This window comes from Quercus robur, chromosome 7, assembly GCF_932294415.1.
Source record: "Quercus robur chromosome 7, dhQueRobu3.1, whole genome shotgun sequence".
In the NCBI taxonomy this organism is placed as follows: domain Eukaryota; kingdom Viridiplantae; phylum Streptophyta; class Magnoliopsida; order Fagales; family Fagaceae; genus Quercus; species Quercus robur.
The window spans coordinates 10,784,628-10,810,243 of NC_065540.1; the positions used below are offsets into that span (position 1 = coordinate 10,784,628).

The window sequence follows — 25,616 nt, forward strand, 5'->3', positions numbered from 1 at the left end:
AATATAAGAATGGTATTTTTTTCACATAGTGTGTTTTAATAAACTAAAAAAAGTGAGTTAAACTTACGTTCTTCTATAAAATCACACAGTGTGTGGCCTGTTTGGTGAGTTAGTTTGAGTAATGTTATTTAAGTATTTTTGATATATGTGTGGGTGAAAAGGTGTGTGAAAAAGTGTGTTATGTTGTTTAAAGTAGAGAAACAACATTGATTAATGGGTGTTATGTTGTTTTGTGTAGTTTTGTGTTTACCCTTAATTTGAATTCCCCCGTCACAAGTAGAGAAAAATGCTACATTGATTAATGGGTGTGGCCTTGGACCTACTGCCATGCTGTGCGGCCCAGAATTACATATCCGAAAGATAGGGGAATTGGTAGGTAGGATTAGTTTGGGTTTTTGTTGAATTTTTTTGACCTGTTAATCTTGTATTAGGCTTTGGTTTGATGATTGTTAGCCCAATCCAGCCCAGCTCCAAATTTTAACTTTCGTACCATTGATTTCGAGAATGGGTTGGGATTGTGCCCATTATCAGACACGTTAGGATATAATCATATACCAGTTTTGGTCATTGTGCCCATATCTTAATGGAAAATACAAAAATTACAAACTGTTTTACCATTTTTTTTTACAAACTGTTGATATGATAGGTGGTTATTGGTAATTAAAAAAGTGATGTTAGTTGTGGAATTAGATGAGAATCAATAGTAATTTGCAACATCAATAATTTGTAAAAATATTGTAAAATATGCATGTAGTATTACTCTATCCTAACATGTTCAATGTGTTAATGCATTGAACACAAACTGTGTCTTTGTGTCTAAGCTAGCTTGTGAACTCATGCATCATCATGTATCTTACTCAATCTATGGCATGTCTCTCTTATTATGCCCCTAGTTTTTATTGTGTAGCAGGTGAATCTTACTCAATCCATGGCATGTCTCTCTTATTATGCCCCTAGTTTTTATTGTGTAGCAGGTGACACCTCTCAATGATCATCACAATTCACAAATCTTAACAATTAAATGACCACCTAGTTTATGGTCATTTTTATCTTCTTATTTGGTCTTTTTTTCTCTTCTTTTTCACTATAAAAGGGAAATTATCCTTTTAGTGGAAAGTGTAAACCAAAGAATATAAGATAGTTTCTTCTTTTTTATGAGTAAAAGTTTGAGTGTCATTTCTTCTTCATCTTAATTTGTTATGATGTTTTAATTAATAATAGGAGGAAAATGAAAATTGATATAGCACATTTTATAAATAGGTTACTTTTTAATAGCCCAACATTCAGTACCATAGGAGCATAACTAATTGAACAACAGTTTTATAAAACAAAAAAATTTCCTTTAAATTACTAGGTATTATATGATCACACTATACTCTTGATGCGCTTCTCCACTTCATCTACCATACTCTTATCCTATGATTCACATCATTTTCAATCTCTCCATCTTTATGAATTATTGATCCAAGATATCAAAAGTTTTAGTTCTTTAGTATCTATTGACTATCAAGTCTTATCACCTTCTAAATTCCCCAATTTAAGGGAATTGTGTTTTATTTTTTTCCAAATCCTCTCAAATAATTTCCTTCTCCACCCAAATACATCAAATAGGGGAAGGGTAACACCCCCATCAATGCCTTCCTTTCAATCAGTATCTGTTTCTCTCCTCTCCCTCCATCCAAACAGTAGCCAATCTGTAAGTATCTCTTGTTGCCCAGTATGTGCCTAACCAAGGAATCACTCTTTCATATCTCAACCTCTACCTGTTAGCTACTTCTACAATAATCCTTTGGGTGACTAAAAGCCCATGTTTTCTTAAAATAAAAACTTTGATAGTAGTGAAACCTAGCTAGCAAACTATTCCAGTTGATACTGGTAGCTAGGAATAAAATGTATAATTTGAGATTTGGTATGGACATATCAGAACAATATCATTACTCAGAAGGCAATTTCCCAAACAAGTCTGTTGAGAATTGAGATTTTCTTTCTGTACAAGCCATGTACAAGTACAACTGTAAGTGGACAGAATTTCAGGGTTTATTACATTGTATATTCATGATCTTTCTTGTCTCTTTGGTGAATCAGATAAAATTTGAATAACACATTATTTTGCTCTATGGTTTTCCATTGTTGCTGGTCCAACATGCCCAAGTCTCTAACTAGTCTCAACAAGATGGCCATCCAAATAAGAAATGGCCACAGCAGCATGGAGAGCTGCTCCAATGGGAAGAACCTCCTCATCAATAACTAAGTAGGGTGAGTGCAAATTTTTATTTGATTTCAGCGTTTCATTATTCACCCCAATCATGAAAAACGCAGCTGGAATCTTCTGTGAGTAGAAGCTGAAGTCTTCTGCTGCCATAGTCATTGGAATAAGTTGGACATGGGGTTCCCCAAGCAAGCTTTCTCCAACCCTTTTTGCATGTTTGTACATTGCTTGATCATTAACAGTTGCAGGATAAGGCTTCAATTTATCCTCCAAGAAGTCTATTGTAGCATTGCATTGTTGCACTGCTGCTTGCGTCTCAATGACCTGTTAATTTTTTTTTGATAAGTAACTTAAAAGTTTATTGAAAGAACACAGCCCCGTACATATAGGCAAAAACATCAAGAAATCAAAGTACAATGATCAAGCAACCTAGAAAGAGAAATACAAGAAAAAGAAGGTAAAACCAAACACCATTCGAGAAGAGTAGAAAAGAAAAAAGACTTAAACTCAAGAATGGACCGTTCACAATCCTCAAAGAAAATAGACTTAAACAATTGTTACTGTACTTTTCTATCTCAAATGGTAGATTTCATGCTCAAAAAGAAGCTCCATACTCCCTAGACATTGTTCAAGAAAAACTTCCAAGGAAAAGTAGCTGCCAATAGTCACTACTCACTAGAATAAATTAAGCAGCTTAATTAGGGGAAAGGAAGTAGCCTTTGCTCAACGATATTTTTAGAAAGTTACAATTAACACCCCTGTAGTATGCCCTTAAAATTCAGAAGACCTTGCGATTTGGTTTGCAAACACTTAGCTCCCTTATACTTACATCCGTTAGTCAATTTGTTTAATTTATCAGAATTTGATGATGTTAAATTAGCAAATGAAAACATAACCTATTGAAATACAACTTAAAAAAAAAAAAATCTAACCTTTTAACTCATACCTTCTCAAAGTGTGCTCATCTCATCCTCCATATCATACCATCTCAAACTCAAACAAAAAGGAAAAAAAAAAAAAAAAAAAAAAAAAAAAAAAAAAAAAAAAAAAAAAAAAAAAAAAAAGATAACAAGCGTGTATTTAAGCTATTAGACTAGAATTGTGTCAAAAGTACCTCTTTAATTCTTTGCATAAGGTAGGATAGACCTTCTGTACTCATGCTCCGGAATGTGCCTCCAAATCTCACCGTCTCTGGGATTACATTCCCTGCTTGGCCACCCTCAATGAACCCAACAGAGATCACCTGTAATTTGTAAATGTTGAAAATGAACACAGACAAGAAAATGCTATTAGGTTTTTAATTCTCATACTGAATTTAATTATCCACTAGCAGAAGTACTCATAATATGTATGCCTTTGAACAGGAACATCTCTATTTCCATTTCAATTGAAATGGAAAGAATAAAAATTTTATTTCCTAAATTTGATAGTGTATAAAGTACTATGTAATTTTAAATTTCACATGACTTGATACTGGATACACAATTAGATTTATAATAATTAATCTAAACCATTAAACAAATTCATTTCAATTGAGGAGGACCTAATACTTTTCCCTATGGATCATTATACAATTCAATTAAGAATGTGAGGAAAATTACCATGGCCTCTAGAGGATCTGTTTCTCGGGAAATAATCTGTTGGAGTGAAATGATAGCCAATGATGCTGTAAGAACAGGATCTCTAGTTACATGGGGATTTGCAGCATGCCCACCCTTCCCTCGAATTATGGCTACAAACCTGCCAGAGCCAGCAAGCATTGGACCAGGTCTCGAACCAATGGTACCAGTGGGCATTTCTGGTAAAACATGTAATCCAAAAATGGCGTTAACCTTATCAAGTGCTCCCTCTTTTAACATATAAAAGGCCCCAGCATGACCCTCTTCTCCAGGTTGAAAAACAAGCTTAATGGTGCCCTTTGAAATAGATTTTAGACAATGCAATCAGCCAACATTATCAAAACAATAAAATATATATATGACTTTAGGGTGGGATAGATATGATAGGATTTGAATTTATGGCATTAATTCCATGACAATTTCTCTTTATCATTAAGTCAAGACTTTCATTTTTTGGACAAGTACACCAAGACACCAATAAGGTTCTTTTAATTCTTCATCGTTGTTCCTAGATGTTTATGTGATTGTTGATTTACCTGCAATTCACTGCTTCTTTGCTTAAGTAACTTAGCAGCTCCGAGCAGCATTGTTACATGAACATCATGGCCACAAGCATGCATTTTGCCAGGGTTCTTGCTCTTGTACTCCCATTCTACCAATTCCTTTCAAAAAAATCATAATTAATTTCAAGTATTTGATTAAAAATGAAGGTTTCACTTTTGAACAAAAGTGAATCCTAAATAACAGGAAAAAGAGTTTAAACATTTGGTTTAAATTTTGGATCCATCATTATTTGCCGTCCAAACAAATGTATTCCAGCCACCCTTCCCTCTCCTCTCTTCCCATCTCTCTCCATTACAAAGATACCCTTAACATGGGAATGCTAAATTATGGATGGGGCGGCTTCGGCTTCCATGAGGCAGGTGGGAAGGCAGCGGTATCAAAATTTTAAATTTGGTCATTGTTTTTGTTTCACATAACTTTTGATGCTTTTGAGCATGTAAAGCTGAACTTGTCCAAATTGCCAAACTTTTGCAGACTTCCAAAGATCAATTTCTTACATTACATGCATATGGAATTTATTTCTAAAGCTAATCTTGCCTAAAATTGTCTTTTCTATAACCAAAACTATGAAGAAAGAATTACTTGCAAGTAAGAATTTCTATAACCAAAATTTGCACTTATCTTCTTGACATGATTCAAATGGAGTTTTTTTTTTTATTTTTTTATTTTTTTATTTTTTTATTTTTTTTAAATAAATTATAAACTACCACATCTTACTGCGAATGAATTTTTCTATTTTGAAATTAAGAGCATTGGCATTGAATTAAGCTGTTGCTAAAACTTTCATGCCTAATCCAAAAATTTAGTCCACAATATGATAAAACTAACTTATCACTTGTCACTAGGCCTATACATGCTATCTAAAGTACACATCCAATTCAAAAATGGAGGAGATCTAAGGGGCTTGGATAAGAAAATTTCATCACTCATCACTTATCACTCAATTTTTCACATCTGTTTGGCATCATCACCCAATTCTTATCACTCAATATTTTTCACACTATTTATGGGCCCATACCTGTCAGCCAGTGTAGCTTTTTTTTTTTTTGTTTTAAAAAAAAAAAAAAAAAAAAAAAAAAACCAAAACTGAAGACCGAACCAGTGAAAGAAGAAAAAAGAAAAAAAAAAAACCCAGAAAAAACCGAACTAATGAATGAAAAAAAAAAAAAAAAAAAACCGAACAGCCAGCCCAGGAGAAGAAAGGAAAAAAAAAAGTCAAAAGTGGTCAAAAGGTGCGGCTGGTATTGTTTGTGAGTCCTCTATGTGTGTTTAATTACAATATTGCTATTGAGTTATAAGTTATGGAAACTGAAAACAACCAAAACTTATAACTCAAAAATCAGAGAATTGAGTGATGGAAACAGAATTATGGAAACAGAGTTGTTGTTTGTCAAACGGATATTGAATTATAGGTCTCACCATTTTTGAGTTATGAGTTATGGAAACTGAGAATTGAGCTATGGAAATAGGCAATCCAAACAGTCCTTAAATAACTCAAAGTTTCTTGATTTACTATTAGACTAACCAACCACCCTAGGTTGTCAGTTGCCACACGATTCCAAGGTATTTGTTAAATTTTGCCTTCAAATAATATTCTGTCTTTTTCATCCTTTTCTTTTAATAATAATTTTAAGACCATTTTTTTCTCACTTTGATTCCAGCTACAACCAGCATAAAACAAAAGCACAAAACATTTAATAAACAACTGGTAAAGAGTTGCTCAGAAAATTTGAAAAATTAAAATTCACAGTCATACCCAAAGGTGGTCCTCAACTTCAAACAGCAGAGCAATGCACAAAAGAAAAGTAAAAAACGAAAGCACTTCTGATTGTATTTAACAATAAGTTTTGGATAGTTGTTTATATGATTTGGTGTGATTAATACATAAAAATAAATAAATATATATATTATCAGTAATAGAGTCAGTTATGTAATCCTTGTTCACAGTTGCAAAAAAAAAAAAAAAAAAAAAGTATTGTGAAAATAACTGCCCTCGAATTATTGTTTATTCAATTAAATCTTCAATGTTGGTGACAACTGTCCACAAATAATGAAATTAGAAAAACAACCACTACATTATTCTTCAACTAAAACAACTAGTTCCATGTTTAGTTTAGAGCTCTCATATTAATGCTTATATAATAGAAAAATAATTATATTTATACAAAATTGTATAAAAATATATTCATTCTAAATTTATAATAATAATATTCATTCTAAATTTAATTTTTTATTTTTTTACTTAAGATAAAAAATAGTAATAAAAATAATATTTTAAAAAAATACAGTGAAAAATAAATAATATAATGTAAATTGTTTTAAAAAGTAAATAAAAAAAAAAGGAAATTATTAGGTTTGAGTTAGAGAGATTAAAAAAAAAAAAAAAAACCAACCTGAATAGGTAGGGCATCCATGTCTGCCCGTAGAGCGAACCAAGGTTGAAGCTGGGAGTGGGACCCAACAGAAGCAACAAGGCCAGTCTTGGCAAGAGGCCACGTGTACTCAATCCCAAGCGAGTCCAGCTCCGATCGAATGAGTTGACTCGTTTCGAACTCCTCAAAAGCCAACTCTGGGTTTTGGTGGATTCTCCTCCGAACCCTTCTCAACCAATCCGAGAACTCGGCCTCCCTCGCCGATTCCAACAACTCACGAGTCAACTCAGTTAGCTTCGACGCCGACACAGACACCGTAACCCATTTGAATTGTAGTACATGACACGTGAGTATTGATAACAACACCAACAACAAACGTAACCACTCCATGAGAAACAAACACCCAAAGCAAAGTTCGAGAAATCCTGAAATGCTACTTTAAATATTTGGATAAATTTCACAAACATACCCTGACGTTTGGCATAATACCAATCAAGTCCAAAGGAGTTTTAAAAAACTGACTATTTCAGTCCTTAAACCCAAACGGCTTATAACGCCGTTACCTATTTTTAATTCTATTCCAAAACTCTCCTCTTTCTCTCATCTGTTTGGATGAGATCGTGAATCAAAAGAGTGGGAAGCTCCCAAGGTGACCTTCACACGATGGGTCAATCACTGATTCAACCTGTTTACAACATAGAGATGTGATGGAGATTTTTCATAGAGAGCCAGAGTTTTGGTAATGGAGTGAGTTGCTTGTGCTGGGGTTTGACATTTTTGTGAATTTGAGAAGATTTTTTTGGGGGTTTTGATTTTTTGGGTTTGGTTTTGGATTTGAAGCAGAGATTGGTTTTTGATTTTGTGTTGATGTTGATTTTTGGTATGGTTCTTGACGGTAGATTCTTTGATTTGGATTTAAATATTAAAATGAACTGATTTTTTGTGTTTTACTCTCATTAAATGAAAATTTGTTTTGATTGTTGGTTCCATTCAAGGTTTTTATTTTTATTTTTTTTACTGGGAACATGTTCTACAATTTCTTCTTTTTCTTCTTGTTTGTTTACTGGGAAAGCTCTGAGCGTTAGAGAAAAAGAGGAAAGAGATTGAAGGAGGCAGATGAGAGAAAGATGAGAGTTTTGGAATAGAATTTAAAATAGGTAACGGCGTTACAAGCCGTTTGGGTTTAAGGACTGAAGTGGTCAGTTTTTAAATCCTTTGGACTTGATTGGTATTATGCCAAACCTTAGGGAATGTTTGTGGAATATACCCAATAGGTGCGGTAATTGGATTTGATTCTATTATGTCTATATTAATGTCAATGGTAGTTAAAAAAATTGTACACTTCTTTCTTAAAATTTGGCATATGGATCCGCATTGGGTATGCTAAATGGCATATGTAAGGAAACTTCACTATTTTCACACAAAAAGCAAGTTGCATCCAGGCTTTTAAAATTCAATTATTGCAAATTTTTTTGCAATAGTGCTATAGTGCAATTCTATCTTTAGAGCATTCGCATCAGGAAATGCTATCTCATCCTACTTTACCATTTCAAAAAGATACTTTATTAATTATATCATACTATTTTACAACACACCTAATATCCCAAAATTCTATTTTTTCCCATTTTATTTAGATATTCTATTTTTTATTTTTTTTATTTACTATTTCTCTTTTTTTTTTTATTCCTTTTCCTCTCTTTCTCCCTCAACCTCTAGCACCGGTTTCAACACATAGAGCCACACACACACACGGACCCATGAAGTCAGTACTTTCTATGTAAATTTCATAATTGTAACTCGTATATATTAGAGTTATGACAAAAATTGTGGCATAAAAGTTGTGTTCACAAATTTTCATTTTTGGCCATTAATTAAGGAGCTCTGAGTAGTAGGAATTGAACACAAAAGAGTTGACTTAATGGTTCTTAAAGTCTCATGATATCCATGAGATCTTGGATTGAAAATCTCTTGCTAATAGCTTAGGGTCACCCTAAGGGAATTCTCAATAATCTGATATGTGTAGAATGAGAAACTGCATATACTTAAGAGAAAAGTCAAATACTCAAAAAAGTGTGAATACTCTCGTTTGTAAAAAAAAAAGAAAAAAAAAAGGAAGTTGGGCCATTGAAGCAAAGAGAATACTCATCAATATCTAATAGACGATGTTAGTGTTGATAATGGTAGGAGGGATGAGATAGAAGGGGCCGGGAAAGGGGGGGGGGGGGGGGGGTTAATAAAATATCTATAGAAAATATTAAATTATATATTCGGGCTATAACATGTTAGCCTGTTTGAAACTTGTGCAGAATGGAACAAGAAACAAGGGAGTCAGTCCCAAATAAGGGGTATAACATATTAGCCGGCTCAATCCTCTAGCCTCTAACCAGAATAGAGTCTATAGACAAATCGTGAGTCTTGTATAGCAAAAATTATGTACTGTTAACCTAATATTCTAAAAGTGTCTAAGATGTTACGAGTTTTGTAGGTTGATAACTTAACCGACACTTTTTAATGTTTAAATCTTCCTTCTCTTCTCCCTCGACCATCAATCAAAAAAAAAAAAAAAAAGTGCTGTCTAAGACAAATTCATTATTATTTTTTGGTTGAGAAAAGACAAGTTCATTGTTGGCTTACCTATATATATGCCGCTAATTTTGTCGCGCTTGCCAGCCAACTCATTGTATTAGAATGAGATCCATTTCATAAAGAAATAGTTCCTGTTGCTTCTTTGCTCCTTACTTCAAAACATAGGTTGGTGCTAGGGTTCCGAACTTCACTCTCTAAGCTGAGTAATTTAACATTTTAACTAAAGCAATAAAGAAGTCACTGTGATTAGTAATCATCAAACTTAAAAACAATAAAAAAACTTTTTGGTCAGCATCTTGTTTTGTCGTTTAATTTCCACAAAAAAATAAGACCTGATTGGTTCTTTCCAAATGGAAGATGCCGCCATATCTTTATCAATATATGTAGGGTTCTCGGTTCACTAAATCCTGCCCTTAATCTCAACCTCACATCAAAGAGTACGTTGGAAATCATCAGTCTCTTTCTCTGTTTCTGTGCAATGGCAACAAGTTCATTAATCTCTGCAGTCACAAGAAGGTTAGCAAGATTATGCTTAATCATGTTTTTATTTTACTTGTGTTCATGTTATTTGCTAAACTTCCCATAGATTGTTATCATTATTTTGATCAAATTTAAATTTAAGGTCATGTTAACTACTGCTTTTAGGATAATTGTTTAAAAATCATATTAGAAAAGTTTTTAACATCTCTTTTATGATAAATATAAAAAACTGTAAGAAAAATTAATTATTTTATCATTTTCTCATAAAATGTTTTTAAAAATAGTTCTTAAATCAATGTGTTTAGGGTATTTATTAACATTTCCCTTGAACTTATAAGGTTGTTCCAAGAGTTGAGGGATTTTTTTTCCTCTTTTTTTTTTTTTTTTTTTTTTTTTTTTTTTTTTAAATATAAAAAAAGAAAAAGAAAAAAAGTACTGGGTTAGAGCATTCTCATCAAGAATGCTAAATATTTTAGCATTTACCACTTTAAAATCCTACTTTATCAATTTTAAAATACCATTTTACAATCCACTAAACATCAAACATTCTATTTTTTTTACAACTTCATTTAAATAATATTATTTTTATTTTACCACTTTCTCTCTCTTTCCACCACTTTCTTCTTAGCCCAAGCAACCCCAGTCAGCCACCACCACCATAAACCATCAACATTCAACAGCAAACCCAAACCCATGGCCAACCCACTGCCACCACAATCAGCATCCATCCAAAAATCGACCCTATAGCCAAAAAAAAAAAAAAAAAAAAAACTAAAAACTAAACTAAACTAAACTAAACTTGAGAGAGAGAAGCCTCACCGTGAGAGGAAGAGAGGGAGGCAGAGGATAGAGCGGCGAACAAAACCCATAAACCCAAGACCCACAGCGGCCACAACAAGCAAAACCCATCAAACCCAGAGACCCATGCCTCAGCCACAACAACCTACCTCAGTCACCACCCACCCAGAGACCCATGAACTCAGATCCACAAACCCAGACCCACAAAATCGCCCGAGCACATTAGGGAGAGAAGAGTGGGTTCGGTATGGGTTCATTTAGAGGAAGAAGAGGCTATGTTTGTGATGGTGGTTCGATCAGAGGGAGTAGTGAAGCGGAGATGGGTTTGGCGGCATGGATTGAGGGAAGGGAAGAGCGGCTTGGGTTGAGGGAGAACGAAGAAAGAAAAAAAAAGGAGAGGAGGCAGAGGTAGAGGCGTAGGCCTGGGAGAAAGAGTGAACCAGAAAAAAAAAAAGAGAGAAAACTAGTAGAGATAGGCGCGAAAACAGAAGCGAATGGGAGGGAAAGTGATTAAACAAATTTTTTTTTTTTTTACAATCTTGCTATAGTGGGTTGCTAGAGATAGCAGTCCACTGTAGCTGGATTGCAAATTTTATAGGATTTAAAAGTTTTGATGGAGCATGCTTTTTAACATTTATAGCATTTAGTATGCTAAAATTTAGCATTTATACCATTTAGCATTCTTAATGAGAATGCTCTTACCATCATCGGTAAATGGTAGGTACTATATTACAAGGTACAATGTGATTCTACCGCAAATTGGTTGTAAAAGATAGTTCAGAGTGTCTTTGTACTTTCATGCAAGCTCAACCCAATTTAGGAAGTAAGGATTCTCATGACAATGCAGTCTTTTTGCCAAAAAAAAAGGAAAAAGAATCTATTGCTGCCTAGCCACTTCTGATTTTGCTTTCAGTTGTTTGGCCAAGCTTGGGCCGGGCTCTTTTTTTATTATTCATTTTTTAATTCCAAAAAAATGGGCCAGGCTTTGATTAGCTTTAAATTTAGATATCGTCGGGCCAATATAAGCTCAGTTGGCCCGAACCGTGGACACCCACAACCGGCTAGAGCACCCTTTTTTTTTGTTTTTGTTTTTGTGTGTGTACTAACTATGTAATTGTTATGATATTTTTGGCTATTAAGAAGTTATTAAAGTATTAGGAGTAGGTATTGTAAAGGGATAGAGTGGACTGGATCATAACTTATAGACATTGAGGTGGTTAAAACACATTTCATCATCAATAATAAAATAATGTTAGTGTTGATAAGGATAAGAGAGATGAGAGTAAGGGGGAGAAGAGATAGAGAAAGAGGGACTTATGGGGTTGATAATAAATAAAATAAAAAAATTAAATTGTATAAAAATTAGGGATACAATTTGTTAGTATTCCTAAAATGTTTGTATAATGGAACAAGAAGGAAAGGGCTAGTTGAGTACTCATGAAGACATTTGTCCATATCTGCCTATTAGTTAAGTAGTCCAAAATAAGGGTCAAGATATGTTAGCTCACTCAATCCTCTAGCCTTTAGTGTTTTTTATTTTATTTTATTGTTTGAGAAAGCTCTAGCCTTTAGTTGAGTGCACAAAGAGTTCATAATTTTGAACTCACTCTTAGGCGATGTGGGACTATCCATGTTTTTTTTTTTTTGAGAAGGAACACAAACAGACAACACACACACAGAGAGAATGGAGACAAATGCATAATATCACACAACTTACCCACTACAAAAGTTGGTAACTCTCGTAGTGTGTATGAAGACTTTATACCTGTTTTTGAACTCACTCTTAGGCGATATGGGACTATCCACGTTGTTTCTTTTGAGAAGGAACACAAACAGACAACACACACACACATGAATGGGGACAAAGGCATAATATCACACAACTTACCCACTACAAAAGTCGGTAACTCTTGTACTGTTAATCTATTATTCTAACAAAGTTTTGATTTGTCTCACACTACCTTTATACACTTTTCGTACACATCATATGTCATCATAGTGTGAAATTGTATCCATTTGTGCACATCATATATCATCATAGTGTGAAATTGTATCCATTGTGCCTATAAGCATGTAGTCAAGGCCGCATGCTGCAACATGAGGAACTATAATTTTCTACTATCTCCCCTTCTAACCATTTTTTTTTAAACCCCAAAAAAATAAAAATAGTATTTTAAAAATTTTCTTAAGGTAAATTCATTCTTGGCTACCAAATGTGCCTCCAATTCGTCGTGCTTGTCAACGGCCCATTATACTAGAATGAGATCTATTTCAAAAAGAAACAGCTATTGTCGTGTCTTACCTAAGCCAATTTTAAACTGGATAAAAATAAATCTTTACAACAATAGCATCAATAAACAAACAAAACTTTAATTCCAAAATTTTAGGGTTGGTTATGAATTCTTATCAAATTAGTTAGGATTAGACACATATATTCTTTTTATACCGCATTCTTTTCCGATAGCAGGGCCGGTTGAATGGGTGAGCAAAAGATGCAGTCGCCTAAGGCCCCAAGTAAAAAAAAGGCCCCCAAATTTTAACTAATAGGGTTATTTATAATCAATAAATAAAATAATATTTTTTTCCCATATGAGAAACAAATAAAAAAGAGAGAAAAATGCAACGTTTACAATATTTTTCATAACACTTTTACAACTAATACTAAATAGTAGGTTGTTACAACTTGTTATTAATGGCAAAAAAATAATTATAGTGATATTTTCAAATAGAAAACAAAAAACAACTTAAAACCTAGGATTTGTTGTAAAAAAATGTTGTGAATGTTGCACTTCTAAAAAAAATAAGAATAATAATAAGAGGTAAGTTAGCAAACTTTTACTAGTTTTCATCTAAGTCTATCACTAACCCCACTCTTTTACTTACCACTACAATCTGCCACATCAATAAGTATGAAAAATTTTGTCAAGTTTTTTCTGTCTATAAAATTTCTAAAAAAAAGAAAAAAATTCTATGTAGTTCATGTTAATTAGTAGTAATTTTGCATCTAAAACAAAATAATCAATTTTCGCCTTAGGCCCCCAAATATATCAAGCCACCCCTGTTCGATAGGTTAGATGGAAATAAATCTTTGTTTTTAAAAAAAGAAACTAAGAAACCCAACTTCACTCTAAATTGAGTAATTTAAGATAAAATTTAGGTACAGTACTTTATGCGTTGTTCCTTAAGTTCTCATCTTAAAATTCAGTCATGTGACTGTTTAATTAAAAAATACACCTCCATCCCATGAGAAAAAATCTACATAACATAATTTTAAGAAGGGAACTTAACGAACAGCACTTAATTACTGTACTCAGTATTACAGGAGTAATTTAACACGTTAACCAATGCAATAAAGAAGTCACCGTAATTAGTTATCATCAAACCTAGCAAAGATTCCCAAAACTGGTTATATTAACTTTCATATTTTATATGTCTTGTCTTTTTTGGAACCCAACTTTATTAGCATGGGATTCTGTAAGATATGATAGTAAGAACAATTATGCAGACACAGCGCAACCAAACAAAAGGGCCAAGAGGCAATACCAACTTGTTTATTTGAGATATCCCATAATAACTATTATTAAAACTAGCTCATCTTTTCTTGTTTTTTGTTTTGTTGATATGCAGCACATCTTTTCTTGCTAAAGTTTTATACATTTATGGGAAATGTTAACGAGTGTACTAGGACACTGATTAATAATCCATTTAGAAAAAGTTTTTATGAAAAATAAAAAAAAAGTAATTAATATTTTGACAGTTTTTTTCATTTCCCATTAAAGTGATATCAAAACTTTCTTAGAATGGATTATTAATGAGTTTTTTTTTTTTTTTTTTTTTTTTTTCACAATATCTTTTCATGTCCATTTCTGGAAACAAAGATATACTCACAAAAAAAAATTTATTTAAAAGTTCTAGAAAAAAATTAGAGTTTTAATTAAATTCCAAAATTTGACCCCAATAATAAATCAGATGCTTGATGGAACATGCACTGATTTTCAGTCCAATGCTATTAACAAATGAAGAGGTGAAGCTAAATTTTATCAAATTGTGGGTATGTCCCCAGTACTACAGTAACTTCGTCAATTGGTTTGGTTGAATAAAATTGGCATTGAATTTTTTTTGAATAAAAAAAAAAATTTAGGTCCACTTGTCGTTTTGTCATTGAATTTTCACAAAATACATGCCTAGTTGGACCCTACCTCATGGAAAATGCTGCCCCATCTTTATCAATAAATATAGGATTCTCGCTCGGTCCACTAGTATAAATCATGCCCTTAATCCCAACCTCACTTAAAAGAGTTAAGAAATCTCTTTCTCTGCCTCTGCTCAATGGCAACAAGTTCATTAATCTCCGCAGTCACAAGAAGGTTAGCAATATATGATTTAATCATGGTTTTATTTTACATGCGTTCATGTTTTTTATTTTTTATAAACTTCTATTAGATCGTTACGATTATTCACATTTTTGATCAATTAACACTTCTAAGGCTGATTCTCAAAAAAAAAAAAAAAAAAAAAAAAAAAAAAAAAACTTCTAATAATAGGAAAAGATAGGTTAGAATGGCTTTGTTATTTGATGCCAAGCTCAACCCAATTTAGGAAGTGTTTATGGTAATGCACTCTGTTTGCCAAAAATGGAAAAAATCTATTGCTACTTAGACACTTCTAATTTTGCTTTCATGATCAACACAATTTAGGAACTAAGGACTCTTATGATAATAAAGTCTTTTTGCCAAAAACAAGAAAAAGTCTATTGCTGCCTAGACACTTCTGATTTTCCTTTCAATCGATTGGAGACAGACATATAGATACTACTTAATTTCAGATAAGTGCTGGTTTTGATTCTAAATTTGAAAACCTTATCGATTAAATAAACCAGCCCTCTACATTAAAACCTTAATAAATTAATATTACCAATAATCTCATTAGCTAGATTTGGATTGAGAGTTGCCAGAATTTGGAGATAAGTCCACTCTAAGATGGTTGGAGGCCTTTCTCTCTCTCTCTCTCTCTCTCTCTCTTCTTCTTCTTCTTCTTCTTCTTCTTGGTTCAGTGAGCTAGGTTTCAGTTTTATAACATTGTTCCTGTGACTCATCACATTTATACTATTACTTATTGATAATTCAAATTATTCAATAGTTGGGGAATGGGGATGGAAAAGTTTGACATCTTCATTTAAAATATAAAAAATGCTAATTGAGTTTCAAGACTCTTGTTGTCATATATTTACATCACTTGAGGTTATAATCAAACACATTGCAGAGAATTTGAGCAATTTTTCCTTCATCAATAGAGATGTTAAATTTCAAAGTGTAAGTCAATGGATAAATAATTTCATAATTTATTGAAACGGTAAGTTGTGATTCGTGGACAACCACTTTTATATACATCCATCACCTTGTCAATAACAAGATATACATACTAAATTTCAAATACACCTGAGTTCGGTGGACAGATGTCATTGCTTCATGGCAATATATAAATTAACAAAATGTTTTGCACAAGTCCTTGATATCTAGTTTCTTTGCAACAAAATATTTTCTTTGCCTATTTTTTATATAAAGATTAAACAGAGTCCTTTAAAAAGGACTCTAGAAGATGTCCTTTCGTTTAAATTAGAGTATTACTTGACTAAGTTGGTTCCAAATTGTGTAGGTTGGAGGGAAAGGTGGCTCTAATAACTGGAGGAGCTAGCGGCATTGGTGAATTCACGGCCAAAGTCTTTGTCCATCATGGAGCCAAGGTGGTTATAGCTGACATCCAAGATGAATTGGGTGATTCAGTCATTGAGGCCCTTGGCTCATCAAATGCACTCTATGTACACTGCGATGTAACTGATGAAGCCCAAATAAAAAATGCTGTGGACAAAGCTGTGGCAACTTATGGAAAGCTAGACATAATGTTCAACAATGCTGGCATAGCTGATGAGAACAAGGTTCGCATCATTGACAATGAAAAAGCAGACTTCGAGCGTGTGCTTAGCGTAAATGTGACTGGCGTTTTCCTTGGCATTAAACATGCATCGCAGGCCATGATTCCAGCACGTAGTGGTAGCATTATTTCAACCTCTAGCATAAGCTCATATGTTGGAGGTGCAGCTTCATATTCGTACACATGCTCAAAACACGCTGTCGTAGGCCTTACCAAAAATGCCGCGGTTGAGTTAGGGCAATTTGGCATTAGGGTCAATTGCTTGTCACCTTATGCACTTGCAACACCTTTAGCAACGAAATTTGTTGGTGTTGATGATGAAACCCTTGAGAATGTGATGAATTCCCTTGCCAACCTAAAGGGTGTGACTCTTAAGGCAGAAGATGTTGCAAATGCTGCTCTCTTTTTGGCTAGTGATGAATCAAGATACGTGAGTGGACACAATCTCCTAATTGATGGGGGCTTCAGCATTGTCAATCCATCGTTCAACATGTTTCAGTACCCAGATTCTCAATCATATCAGTAAGAAACTTTGTTTCTGGGTTCAAAAATGGTGTGCCAAGCATAATGATAATAGTCTTTTTTCTCCCAGATTAATGAGTGAAATAATGCCAAACAATGTTCTCTTAGTGCAAGTTTATCATGTGATAGTGACAATTTTGTGGTAGTCCAATTAAATCTCTCATGATCATCTTTATACAATTTGTAAGTCATGTCTTTGAATCTTGATAAATTTGGCGTACGTACTGTGAAACAAATGTGTATGATGTTAGATAATGCGCACTAAAATTATTGGCCAAAATGGCCCACTAGCATTAATTTTTGAAATATTTAGCAACAGAGCACTGTTTCGGAAATAATTAGGGAAATACCACTTTTTCTGGTACTCGAGCTTGGGGAGCTCGAGTACCATGTTTTTTTAATCCACCATCGTCCCATATTCAAGGAGCCCTATAGTGGCGTTTTTAAGTCCTATAGTGGCGTTTTTAAGTCCTATAGCGGCGTTTTCCTGCAAAATTTTTTTTGTAAGTCCCATAACAGGTTCAAGGGTCCCTATAGTGGTGTTTTTAATCCCTATAGTGACGTTTTTGGGCCCTATAGCGGCGTTTTCCTGAAAATTTTTTTTAGTCCCCATAACAGGTTCAAGGGCCCTATAGTGGCGTTTTTAAGCCTTATAGTGACGTTTTCGGGCCCTATAGCGGCGTTTTTTTTTTGAGAAGATGTTTGACCAATGAAAAGATGATACTCGAGCTCACTATGCTCGAGTACCAGAAAAAGTGGTATTTCCCTAATTATTTCCGAAATAGTGCTCTGTTGCTAAATATTTCAAAAATTAATGCTAATGGGCCATTTTGGCCAAAATTATTGCTTCTTAAGTTCTGAAGACAAAAGGGAGTCCACTAATTTGTGGACATGGTGTGTGAGAATTAAATTCATCAGTCCCACTATCTGAACACCAAAAAGGCCCACGTCTTTAAGTTCATTTTTCCTCGTTTGATTTGCTCCCTCCTCTCATAAAATATACTCCTTTCCATTTTGTTATTTATGTATTTATTTATTTTTATATAAGATAGAATTTCTACTCTAACCTAATCTAAGTATATATGTGTGTGAGTCTCCCTCCTAGAGACTTACATCTCGGCCTTTACCCCTTACACCTTACAATCATTTATATTTGTGGAGTGACCATCGCACCAAGGGTGCGCGGTGGTCTTTCCATTTTGTTATAACATTTGTTAGTTTCATTCAGTAATTATTTAGTCCAATTATGATCAGGTTTGAACAACATCGGAAAGTAAATGAGACAATATGGTGATGCAGGAAAAAACCAATGAAAACTATCTAAAAAAAAAACCTGCGAGGACTTGACCTACCGACTCTATATGCAAAATACATTCACTAAATGAATTGAAATTTTTACGATATAGAATAACTCTATTCCAAATTGCTACATCTTAGTAGTATTTAGAATCTTACCATACACTTGCATGTATGGATGGAAATTTCACAAGTTAATTTAATTATTCCATAAAAATGTTAATTAAAATTTATTTGCATGATACAATCCCATGGTTATAGTGTTTAATCTCTTGCTTAAAGGTTTTTGTCCCCTATTTTTGTCTGGCCGAGTATCCAGACCCCTTTGTATACTTTATTTTTACCTTATATTGAAATTTCTATCTTTAATCTCAAAAAAAAAAAAAAAAAAAAATTTTAATTATGTTTGACATGTAAGAACAAAATAATCTATGCAAATAATATTATCTTTTTAATTAATTTTAAAATAAATATATCTTATCAGATAACGCATTCATTTAAATCATATATCATATATATATATATATATATATATAAAATAAAAGTTGGGCTTAGATGCCGTAATTGTGCCACGTGGCTTCATCAAATTGCAGAAATTTTATTAAAATTTTAGATTTTTAAAGAACTAAAAAGGAATATTATACTACTAGGACTCTAATTCATTTTTATCATTAAGTAGTTTAGTTTTTTTTTTAGGAACCATTAAGTAGTTTATTTTAATTCCATAAGTACAACAAGTAACTTGCAACGCCCTATCTCCTCCTTTAGATAAACTCTTTTCCTAGAGATACTAATCTTAACTACATATTTAGGAATTAAATTCCTTAACCAGCCCTATAAAAGAAGACTTTAATTCCACCGACTGGAATTAAGTTCCAAAGAAGGATGACTTTGCCGTACCAACAGGTGAATTTCTTTCTCTCTATCTACTTCTTTTTTATCAGCCGCAATTTTTATATGAAAAACCATCTCGGGAATTTTTCATTGAACTTCTAAGCGCACATCTATTTGAATAATTGTATTTGCCTTTTGTTTAAACTAATTTTCTTATATTTTTCTTTTTTTGAGGGGTAATTTTCTTGTGTTTGATCTAATTCATATGTTAATGGTTTGATCCAATTTAATTATTTTGTTGTCCAATATATATGTAAGTTGTTGTAGTAAATTCCAATCATAGACTATTAAATTTACATACAATTTTTTTTTTCTTTAGGTTTGTCAAAAAAGATTTCAAGCATCCTAAGAAAGGTTTGTAATCTAGATATAAAACTTTGCAATTTTTTTATTATTATTTATGTGTAAGTCTGAAATGAGACTGTTGGGTTCAACCTCACTTAGGCTCACAATTTATTTGTAAAGTGGGCTTCAAGATTTCCTACTTTGGGTCGTTCTCGGCACAGAGACTCAAAGTAATGTTCCTCCTCTCTTTCTAAATGACTGTTTTTTCTCTCTTTTTTCTGAACCCCTTCTTCTTCCCCAACTTCTTCTATTTATAGCTTTAAGTTAGTGGGGAGATCATGATTACTGCCATTATTAGTGCAATTGGAGGTCCAATATTATCTGTTATAAGTGGATGTTTAGGTGAGAGTGGAGTGTAACGATTATGGCCTTGGAACTTAGTTCCAACTCAGGTGAATTTGCTTGGTAGTGATGTTCCCCGAGCATCCTATGGTACGCCCAGACAAGGTTTCACTGACCGTTCGGGAAGCTTTATGCCGAGCATAGTTCAGGAGCCGAGGCCCAAAACTCGTATTCTTTGAAGGCAGTTTCAAGCAGAGCTTAGGGCGATAGGGCCGTGCCATTGGGCCTGAGCCCAGGGCCCATCTGGGTCTTGGGACCTCGGTGCCGTACAATTTATTTTTATAATTAGAATAAAGGTTTTATTTCTTGAATAGTTCTATCTTTAAAAAATGGCCAATTTTATGTTACTTTGTCTAAAGATTTTTGTGGGGGTTTTTTCCCCGCACACTCGGCTCATTGTCCTCTTTGGGGAGCCAAGCCCGCAAGGATTTGTCCTCGTCCCCGAGTGTGGTCTTTGGGATTTTCACCTCTTTGAGGCTTGACACCCTTAGTCCCACATCGGTTAGAGAAGCGCCCCACGCATGCCTTATAAGCCCTTGGAGCAAGGCATGCGTGGGGTGTGATGAGTGGTACACCATGCCTTGCTCCAAGGGCTTATAAGGCATGCGTGGGGCGCTTCTCTAACCGATGTGGGACTAAGGGTGTCAAGCCTCAAAGAGGTGAAAATCCCAAAGACCAAGGACAGAGGGAAAGTTGCCCTTACTGCCATTCAATACTCTGCACCTGACAGAACCATACCCTTCAACTTTTACAACCACCCCCAACCACTCTAGGTATGGGTTGATGGGACAAGTATCAGTCTTGGAACGGTCGATCCTACATGTGGACGTTGGATAAAGGATACAGGCCAGTATAAAAGGAAAAGTAAGGATCCAAAGGAGGAGGCTGGGAAAAATGGCCAAAAACCAGAGCCTCCCAGCCCGCCTCCAGGAGAAAAACTCCTAGGGTGAACACGATTTAATTATGTATGAACACCACCAAAAACCCACTGTCTTGTGACCAAGGCCTAGCCTTTCAAACCTACGCTCTATAAATGATATTGTTTGGGCCTTTTTACGTGCGAACCCAACACTATTATGGGTCGTAACAAATCGTGTCCTTACAATTGGCGTCGTCTGTGGGGAAGGCTTGTGTCTTAGCATAGGTGATGGGTTGAGACAATCACTTACATCATTTCAAACAGCTAGGTGTAGTGTTTTAGCACAAAGTTCCACTAGGGGCTACGTTTCTTCACTAGGGGCTGCGCTTCGTAGCGTCAGTAGCACAGAGGGTTCTAGGGGCTTGGCCGAGGAGCTAATCCCCCTAAACCAAAGTCCCGCGCCATAGCCGAGGGGTTAATTCCCCCAACTACTTATCAAAATCAAGTTTTGGATAGAACCAAGGTATTGCATGGTCTTCGGACTCAAACCTATGGGGAAACCAACTACTTATAGAAATCAAGTTTTGGACAGAACCAAGGTATTGCATGGTCCTCAGACTCAAACCTATAGGGAAACCAACTACTTATAGAAATCAAGTTTTGGACAGAACCAATGTATTGCATGGTCCTCGAACTCAAACCTATGGGGAAACCAACTACTTATAGAAATCAAGTTTTGGACAGAACCAAGGTATTGCATGGCCCTCGGACTCAAATTTATGGGGAAACCAACTACTTATAGAAATCAAGTTTTGGACAAAACCAAGGTATTGCATGGTTCTCGGACTCAAACCTATGGAGAAACCAACTACTTATAGAAATCAAGTTTTGGACAGAACCAAGGTATTGCATGGTTCTCGGACTCAAACCTATGGGGAAACCAACTACTTATAGAAATCAAGTTTTGGACAGAACCAAGGTATTGCATGGTCCTCGGACTCAAACCTATGGGGAAACCAACTACTTATCAAAATCAAGTTTTAGACAGAACCAAGGTATTGCATGGTCCTCGGACTCAAACCTATGGGGAAACCAACTACTTATAAAAATCAAGTTTTGAACAGAACCAATGTATTGCATGGTCCTCGGACTGAAACCTATGGAAAGGTCAGCTGCTTAATAAGAATTCTAAGTTGCTCAATCCTCGGATCAAATACCGGAAGAGGTTAAAGCTATGAAAGTTATTAGGAAGATGGTCAAACGCCTTATTACTTAGCAACCTGTAGGGGCTGTTCATTTTTGGGTTATATGTCCTCGGATGATTACCTCCTACACCGCACCGAGCATTCAGCTGTCATCTCGGCTATTTTGGGGTAAGTATTGTTTTCTCAGGTTGGTATTATTGTGCCAAACAACTCTATTAAGTTCATAATAATATCTTTTCCTTAGCAAGGGTTTCGACCCTAAGTGTCATTTGTTCAAGTTGGCATTATTGTGCCAAACAACTCTATTAAGTTCATAATAATATCTTTTCCTTAGCAAGGGTTTCGACCCTAAGTGTCATTTGTTCAAGTTGGCATTATTGTGCCGAACAGCTCTCGTAAGTTCATGATGACGTCTTTTTTCTTGGTAAGGGATTTCGGCCCTAAGTATTGTTTTTTTTTCAGGTCGGCGTTATTATGCCAGATAGCCCTAATAAGCTCATCATAATATCTTTTCCTTTTCTTCTTAATAAGGATTTCAGCCCTAAGTATCATTTGTTCGATTTTGTATTATTAAGTCGAATAGTTTCAATAAGCACAGAGCAAGATATTTTTATTAACTGGGATTTTGGCCCCAAGCATCGTTCAGAGTATAGAAATAAAAAAGAAGTCGCAAAGTAGTGCGTCTATTTACGACATAACCATTTCAAAAAGAAGAGATAGAACATACGAAATAAAGCAATGATGATTTTTTATTAATATAAAGGGGTATCACAGTGTACAAAGAAGGGCTTAAACAAGCCTATATAGAAAACGAGTTACTAAAACAATAATAAAAAAAAAAACAAAAAACAAACAGCCAGAAATCTTTTTAAGCTCTGCTCCCAAGTCTTTCCAAATTCTGCTCCATTTGCATCCATATTGAGAGGAGGACCTTCCTTGGTGGGAGAGGAGAAGAAGAGGAAGAAGGAAAAGCACCAGGATGGATCTGGTGGTGGAAAGAAGAAGAAAGAGAGGCAAAAGGAGGCACCAGTGAAGGAAGAGAAGAAGAAGCAGGGATACTTTGTCCCTGCGTCAGTCCTGACTCCTAACATGTTGGTGTCATGTTAGCTATGCTCATAAGAGAGCAGCTGGTACTGATAATGGGTGACCCCAGCTCAGTCGCGCCAAAAGTTTGACACGACGAGCCCCTGCTTCGGATTTTGGCTGAAAGGAGGGTAAGAAGTATCTTGAGTCTCTGCCATCCTTGCCCTGATCGAGCCATTTTGAGCTTCATAAGAACATGGTATTTCTGGGAAGGGGATGGTTCCTTCATTACTTACTCCTATCTCGAACGTATCACAATTTAAGGTGTAACTAGTAGATAAAGTAAACTTTGGAGGAGGCTAAGGGTTTCAGATTTCAGAAGGATTAAAAGGGTCTCTATACAAGAGAAATAACCTCTTGCCTTTCTTCTTATATGAAGGGAAAAACGGAAGGTATTTAATCTATCCAGATTTCCAAGAAAATCTGTAAACGAGAATATACCCGTTCCACTTCCCCACACCGTTGATAACCGTCGAATTTAAATCGTCTCGTAAAGGGAAACCATTAAAAGCGCATTTTGGATAATCAAACGGTAGGAACGCATTGTGAATGAATTCAGAGGAATGTCTCGTAGCCCGGTATGTTTTCCTGGGTAGATGAAGAGACACCAACATTAATGAAGGACAGAGTTAAACGAGCCGTAATAAAGGCTTGGCATTACCAAAACCCTCCTCTCCGACCAAGAGGTCGGACAGAAGGATTTTGAGGGGCTATTGTGGGGCTCAATAAGTTGTGGCCCTGGCCCATTTATTCATTGGGGCCCAAGGCCCGAGCCGAGGAAGGTTATAGCCCAGGATAGGTAATACAAGTACAAAATAGTCTTGGGACACAGTCGAGGACGATTCAGTCCTCGGCATGTCCGAGGTCCCCCTGGAAGGAAGGACAAAAACGGTATAGGAACAGTTTGGAAAAAATCTAAAAATATCTATGTCAATAGGGAAGGATACGCTAGATAGTTTAAACGACCAAGGATAGAGGGAAAGCTACCCTTATTGCCATTCAATACTCTGTACCTGACAGAACCATACCCTTCAACTTTTACAACCACCCCCAACTACTCTAGGTATGGGTTGATGGGACAAGTATCAGTCTTGGAACGGTCGATCCTACACGTGGACGTTGGATAAAGGATACAGGCCAATATAAAAGGAAAGGTAAGGATCCAAAGGAGGAGGCTGGGAAAAATGGCCAAAAACTAGAGCCTCCTAGCCCGCCTCCAGGAGAAAAACTCCTAGGGCGAACACAATTTAATTATGTATGAACACCACCAAAAACCCACTGTCTTATGACCAAGGCCTAGCCTTTCAAACCCACGCTCTATAAATGATATTGTTTGGGCGTTTTTACGTGCGAACTCAATACTATTACGGGTCGTTACAAATCGTGTCCTTACATCATTAAATAAAATTAGATTAACATTATTTTTTTATTTGTTAGAATATATTTCTTAAATTAAGGGATAATATTTAACATACAAAAATTTAATTTAGATAGTATTTATCATCTAAATTTTCATATTATTAAATCAATATTATTTTATCAGAATATTAAGCTACAAAACTTGATTATTAAGGGATAAGCACAATCTAAATTCTTCAAGAGGTGATTAATATAAATATATCCCAAGAAACAGTATATATCTCTAGTAATTTGATAGTCTCTATCTATTCCAAAAAACAGTATATATCTCCATTAATTTGATAATTTCTACATTGATGACATTTAATATATATATATATATATCTCAAAATTCCTTATAGCTATTGTGGGGCCCGAGAATTTGTGGTCCCGGCTCACTTCATAAAAGGGCCCAAGATCTAAGCCAAGAAGAATGACTTCCGAGGACGCGAAGTAAAAATCCAAAAAAGGCCCAAATATATGGCCGAGGACAATCTTATGCTCGGCACCTCACAAAACGCCTGAAGAAAAGGACAAACTCAATACAGGGGCAGTACAAGGGAGAAAGCTGCCAACACCGTAGTATGGAACCCTGCATCTGACAGGCCCATACTCCAGACCATGCTATTTAACTTTTCCAACTACCCCCAACCACTCTATGTATGGATTGATAGGACGGGTCTATACCCCAAAAAGAAAAATTTACACGTGGACACTAAAGGGGAAGTAAACACTAGTATAAAAGGGAAAAAGAGCCAAGGGGGAAGGGGATCCCCGAAAGGGGGAGAAATCCTACAAAAAGGAGAATGGGAAGGATATTATGCTCCTCGGATGAAGTCCGAGGACTTAAACCCTACAAGCCGCACCGATGGAAGACTTAGCTAGTCAAGCTAAGTCCACCCTCATATAACCAGTGACCAAGGTCCAGCCTTTCAAGCCCACACTCTACAAATTATATTGTTCAGGCCCTTTACATACGAGCCCAATGTCATTCTTGGGTCGTTGAATAATCGTGTCCCTACAGCTATCAACCACGTTCTCTTTCTCTTTTTTTATTTATTTATTTGTTTTTTATTTTTTTAAAATTTTTAATTTTTTATATGTTATGTTATG

General features: G+C 35.0%; 2 protein-coding genes across 3 annotated transcripts; one reads left to right on the forward strand and one right to left on the reverse strand.

Annotated features, from left to right (window-relative positions):
• Positions 1-1,912: 1,912 nt before the first annotated feature.
• On the reverse strand, positions 1,913-7,952 carry LOC126692204 (IAA-amino acid hydrolase ILR1-like 3). Its single transcript, XM_050387728.1, has 5 exons — positions 6,786-7,952; positions 4,365-4,490; positions 3,811-4,125; positions 3,324-3,452; positions 1,913-2,533 (listed from the first exon to the last, which is right to left on the reverse strand). Exons 1-5 carry the CDS (start codon positions 7,152-7,154, stop codon positions 2,156-2,158), a joined length of 1,317 nt encoding a protein of 438 aa, XP_050243685.1. The 5' UTR covers positions 7,155-7,952; the 3' UTR covers positions 1,913-2,155.
• Positions 7,953-9,702: 1,750 nt separating this feature from the next.
• On the forward strand, positions 9,703-17,317 carry LOC126692205 (secoisolariciresinol dehydrogenase-like). Of its 2 annotated transcripts, none has more exons than XM_050387730.1 (2): positions 9,703-9,866; positions 16,284-17,317. In XM_050387730.1, exons 1-2 carry the CDS (start codon positions 9,829-9,831, stop codon positions 17,083-17,085), a joined length of 840 nt encoding a protein of 279 aa, XP_050243687.1. In that variant the 5' UTR covers positions 9,703-9,828; the 3' UTR covers positions 17,086-17,317. The 2 variants fall into 2 exon arrangements, with proteins under 2 accessions (XP_050243687.1, XP_050243686.1); XM_050387729.1 differs by lacking the exon at positions 9,703-9,866 and adding an exon at positions 14,832-14,995.
• The last annotated feature ends 8,299 nt before the right edge of the window (positions 17,318-25,616 follow it).